This window comes from Salvelinus sp. IW2-2015, linkage group LG31 (genome assembly GCF_002910315.2).
Source record: "Salvelinus sp. IW2-2015 linkage group LG31, ASM291031v2, whole genome shotgun sequence".
Lineage (NCBI taxonomy): Eukaryota > Metazoa > Chordata > Actinopteri > Salmoniformes > Salmonidae > Salvelinus > Salvelinus sp. IW2-2015.
The window spans coordinates 19,471,974-19,477,973 of NC_036870.1; the positions used below are offsets into that span (position 1 = coordinate 19,471,974).

The following is a 6,000-nucleotide window of genomic DNA, read 5'->3' on the forward strand; positions in this document are numbered from 1 at the left end:
ACACACACACACACACACACACAGCCACAGCCAGTCTCAATCCCTCTCAGGTAAACAAACGTGTATGTGTTTGTCTGTGCGTGCGTGTGTGTGTGTGAGCAAGTACATGCCTGCCAAGCCTGTGACAGACTTTGAAGGGTGCATGTTTGTGTGCCTGCATACACACACACACACACACACATACACACACACACACACACACACACACACACACACACACCATGGTTTACTGGAAAAACCCTTTCGAGGTCTCTGTAAATAAACGTAAATGTAATAAACATACTTATTGCCTGGTCTTCTAAAGACCTGTGTCTATTTATTTACAGGGCTTTGATGAGCCTGATGTTGACCTAGTGGGGAACTAAATGAACAAGATGTGTGTACTAGGGCAGGTTTATAGGGCAATAATGTGTTATTGAGTTGTATAGATGGACATTGAGTGATTAGAATATAGGAGACTTCATCTGCACTGGCGTCAGACACTGACCATATCTTTATGGGTCTCATCTTCGTGTGTGTTAGAGAGAGGGAGGAGATGAGAGAGGGAGGAGATGAGAGAGGGAGGAGATGTTTTTCTCTTGATTGAGTCATTCACAGGTGACTCTTTCAGTATTTGATTCAAGTCTCCAATAGCATCTGTCTTCTTCTATACCCCTGCTTTTTCACCAGCTGACCATTGTGAAGTTTCATCATGTCTGTATGAGGCCCAGTTAGGGGGTCTCTGTGATGCGTGATGCCACTGTGATTGCCAGAGGTGAGACCAAGTCACTAATATTCAAGTCACAAGCTAGTTTCAAGTCATAACGTCCGAGTATCAAGTCGACTCAGAAGTAGAACGGGTCAATTCTCGAATCAAGTCCAAGTCGTGCATTCTAAGAGAAAGTTGAGTCCAGTCACAAGTTTCTTCAAGTCAAGTCTCAAGTCAAGTAAAAAAAATGTATACATGCAATGTCTTGTTCAACTACAAATTGTGACCTTGTGACTATAAAGTTCTCTCTGACATTTTAGTCAGAAATGAGTTAGTCACATATAACAGATCTTTAGATGGTTCTTCGTATGTCTGTGAAGATTTCTGAAAAAGTACATTTTATGTAAAAACTAGAAAGTTCTATCTGCATAAACCCATTTGAACTTGGCGCTTCAAGCTTATATATGCAATCCAATCACAAGCCTGCACAAATACAGATGGACCAATCAGAACACGTCTTTGCCATTTCCCTCTAAGTATGGTCTAGCTAGTCTAGCCAGCAATAATGGCCCTCAAGCAAAAAAACAACAATGTCAGAAATCTTCAAGTAAATTATGTTGTCACATCGTTTTTCAGTGATGACAATAATTTGTCTGATGATCATAATAAATGTCTTAATGTATTTCATGATGTGTTCTGACTATCTTGGGAAAATAGCATGTAAATCTTAGTGGGGCAAACACATTTTTCTGGGTGGATGCATGCCAGCAAAGCCACTACACAACACAGCACTAAGCATTACAAATTATTTGGGTGAGACACATGGCCTACTAACAGCTTACTACACAACATGCACTTAGTATTACTTTCTTGGCTACAGTATACATATCTCCGTTGCATATTACATCATTTATGCAGCAGCATACAATCCATTTTTGGACTCACTTTATTGTGCTGTGCTCATTTGAACAGGAAGGTGGCGCGGCGGTCCTTCTTGTGGGCTCCAGAAAGAGGCCCGGAATCCCAATTTAGAATTCAGTTGGATGACCGCAACAACAAAAAAATCCGTATTTTCCCAGTCAGACCTAGTTTTATCCGAGTTCCCAGTTGTCTTGAACTCACTGAAGTCTGAGATTTTCCAGTTCTGAGTTTCCAGTTGTTTTGAACTTGGCAGAAGTCATGCTGGATTGATAGCATGGCCAATGTATTCAAACTTTCCTAGCCCATGGCATTACCCCCTTTTTTGTGATATCCAATTAGTAGTTACGATTTTGTCTCATCGCTCCAACACCCCTATGGACTTGCCAAAATTTGAGAGCCAAGCTGCACTGCTTCTTGCTCGCTTAACCAGGAAGCCAGCCGCACCAATGTCTCAGAGGTAACACTGTCAAACTGTCAACCGGAGTCAGCTTGCAGGTGTCCGGCCCACCACAAGGAGTCGCTAGTGCACGATGAGACGATCCCGGACGGCTGAACCCTCCCCGAACCCGGACGACGCTGGGTCGTATGATGTTGACATGATCAGTCCAATCAAAGCTACGGTAGATATAACGTGATTTGACATCATTTCATCTGTGGCCAATGACCTTGAGCCTTCTTGGATGGGCACTTCTAATGTAAGTTCACGGCAGCACCCAAGGGGCTTGAATTTTCTAGCTCTACCCGTAGATTTTGCGGCGACGTAGTGTCCCCATGAGTGACAGAACACTGAGCCAATCACGGCGCAGCTAGAGAACATTACCAACAACTACGCTCCGTGTTTTCCGCTGGCTGCCCCTCCAACCACCACAGAAAGCACTGAGCTAGGCTGAAACACCTGCATTTTGGAGCTGCCTTACTTAAGAAAGCAAAAAAGAGACCATGTTTGTATGCGGCTATTAACTCAATGTTTATTTATTTTTGACATTGTTTGCAAACGGATATGTGACACATATTAATGCCAAAATAACATGCAAAACAGGAAACAAAAAAAAAAAACAGCCCTGAATCACACGTCGCAAGTGGTCTTCTTAAAAACTGAACATGTCTAACTCAGAAGAGTCAGCTGGAACCTTATAGCTGAACCCAGATTGACATGTCTGAGCCATAAGGTTCTATCTGAGATTGCACACCCCTACACACCCCTGTACTGATGTACAAATGTCTCAGGACTTTGATACTCTGTACTTTAGGTACCTTTAAGGTGAGGACCTTTGTGGGTTATAAAAGAAGAATTCACTACCAAAAAGTTCTGAAATCTGGGATGTGAAAACTTTGATGCTAAATATCTCAGAACTATGCTTTGCGCAGATAGAACCTTATTGTCCCAAGGTCACAAAATGTTTGTCTATTTATTGAGGCTACCAGAGAGCCCTTTTCATAATTTTTGCTACAGATAATTTTGATTATATAATAATTACTTTTAAAAACAAACTCAAAATGCAAGCTTCATAAGTAAATTATACATTCCAAGCAATTTTGGCATACCAAAACACCACTAAGCCCATGCTAGTAATTGTTGATTGACGCCCCATTGGTGGTGAGCTCGCAAAGTAAACAGTTAATATTCTTAATCAAGTTTTGGAGCTGCATATTTATTTATGGGAATCTTCTCTCCCTACAATTTCACGGTGGCGCTGCACCCGATCCAAAAGCTGTACATCAAATCATCACTCTATTCGCTTAACGTTTTGACCCGCGACCTCCCTAAAAGGAGTGGTTGAAAGCTTGAGACCACAGCGCCCGACATGCACGCGCGCACAGGGCGAAAAAGTGCGCACAGGATGAAATTAAAAAGCGCGCACAATCGCTGCGCAAAGGTAGTCTGTCATTACAGCCATAAACCGTGATGCATTTTAAAAACGCTTTAAAAAGATACATAAATAAACTGCGTTTCACACCAGCATTTTGAGCTTAAAGTCATTAATGTTAGTAGTCAATGTCAACTAGGGATATCATGTCACATTGTCACTTCTCTGGAGCCCAGACCAAGTAGGATGATACGACCTACCTCTATGCAACGGGGGTTGCAGGATCTGAAGGAAAGGATGATTTGTCTGTAGCCTTTTTCTTCCTCACAAATATCGTAATTAATTCGCCAGAAAATGTTACATCTTCATCCCATAGCTACGTATTGAAGGTAGTGTGATGTTACAGCTATCACTGAGGTATATCATTATATATATATATATATATATATCATCATAACCCACCCAAACTAGGCATATCTGAAATATGATCAATGAAATCAGCAGGTAGCCTATTGAACGTGCGACACTGTCTCTGGATGTGTGGAGAGTAGCCTAATCCACTTAGACTCTGTGCCACAAAATGAGTGCCAAAATGTTACAAAACCTGGCCACATAATTTCAAGTAATCAGTCTCAAGTCAAAGTCGAGTTCCGAGTCTTGAGGCTCCAAGTAGACGTCAAGTGACAAGTTATTGAATTTTCAATCAAGTCGAGTCTCAAGTCATCAAATGTCAAGTCATGTGACTCGAGTCCACATCTAAGGTGACTGCATGCACAGCGGATGCGATGGAATGCTATTGGAAATTGTTAAATTGGTTGACTGGTAAAATATACCAGTTTGTGAATCATATTTTTTTTCTAGGAGGACTAATTGTATTCTAGTCTCTTTTCTTTTCTTTTCATCTCCTCTCCTGGCCCGTCCTCCCCTCCTCTACCCTATACCATATACCCTCTCCTTTCCTTCATCAGATCCTGGCTAACATCATTATCTTTACGTGTGGTAACCTGGCTGGAGCGTACCATAAGCACCTGATGGACCTGGCCCTCAGACAGACCTACCAGGACACCTGCAACTGCATCAAGTCCCCCATCAAACTGGAGTTTGAGAAACACCAGCAGGTAGGTCTGCTAGACACAGACAGTATAGACACACATCCCTACACTCTCAGAAAAACTTCTATCTAGAACCTAAAAGGGTTCTTCGGCTGTCCCCATAGGAGAACACTTTGAAGAACCCTTACTTCCGGCGCCGAAAAGAGATGGCCGCCTCGCTTCGCGTTCCTTGGAAAATATGCAGTGTATTTTCGTTTTTTTATGTGTTATTTCTTACATCGGTACCCCAGGTAATCTTAGGTTTCATTACATACAGTCGGAGGAACTACTGAATATACGATTAACGTCAACTCATCATCGTTCCTACCAGGAATATGACTTTCCCGAAACGGATCCAGTGTTTTGCCTTCCACCCAACAATGGATCTGATCCAGCCGGCGACCCTGTGCGACGCCGTAAAAGGGGCCAACGAGGCGGTCTCGTGGTCAGGCTTCGGAGACGGGCACATCGCGCTCCACTCCCTAGCATACTACTCGCCAATGTCCAGTCTTCTGACAATAAGGTTGATGAAATCCGAGCACGGGTAGCATCCAGGAGACATCAGGAGAACACATCAGGGACGTCGATTGACATCACGCAGGCTCTGCCTTCACGGAAACATGGCTAACTCAAGAGACGCTAACGGTAGTCGGTGCAGCCTGCTGTTTCTTCATGCATCCGCTGACAGAAACAAACATCTTTCTGGTAAGAAGAGGGGCGGGGGGTATGCCTCATGATTAACGAGCGTCGTGGTGTGATCATCATAACAACACACAGGAACTCAAGTCATTCTGTTCACCTGATCTAGAACTCCTCACAATCAAATGTCGACCGCATTATCTACCAAGGGAATTCTCTTTCAATCAAACAGCACGTATATATTCCCCCCCAAGCAGACACATCGATGGCCCTGAAACGAACTTTTCTGACTCTTTGTAAACTGGAAACCACACACCCTGAGGCTGCATCTATTAGCTGGGGATTTTAACAAGGCTATCTAAAAGCAAAACTCCCAAATTCTATCAGCATATCGATTGTGCTACCAGGGGCTGAAAAACCCTAGATCATTGTTATACTAATTTCTGCGACGCATATTAGGCCTCCCCCGCCCCCTTTCGGAAAAGCTGACCACGACTCCATTTTGTTGATTCCAGCCTACAAACAGAAACTAAAACAACAAGCTCCCGCGCTCAGGTCTGTTTCAACGCTGGTCCGACCAATCTGAATCCACGCTTCAAGACTGCTTCGATCACGCGGATTGGAATATGTTCCGCACTGCGTCCAACAACAATATTGACGAAATATGCTGATTCGGTGAGCGAGTTCATTAGGAGAGATGCATTATCGACTGTACTGTCTACCCACCACAGCAACGATTTAAAAAATCATTCCCAAACCAGAACCGTGGATTGACGGGCAGCATTCGCGTGAAACTAAAAGCGCGAACCACTGCATGTGTTAACCGAGGCAAGGTGATGCCGCAAGCATTAGA

At 43.4% G+C, this 6,000-nt stretch overlaps 1 protein-coding gene across 1 annotated transcript in view; it reads left to right on the forward strand.

Annotated features, from left to right (window-relative positions):
- Window positions 1-6,000, forward strand: part of LOC111955524 (adenylate cyclase type 2-like) — a 99,020-nt gene that overhangs the window by 39,252 nt on the left and 53,768 nt on the right. Inside the window, exon 4 of the mRNA XM_070436379.1 lies at window positions 4,386-4,535. Within this exon, the coding sequence (XP_070292480.1) occupies window positions 4,386-4,535 (150 nt within the window). The remainder of the gene's footprint in view (window positions 1-4,385; window positions 4,536-6,000) is intronic.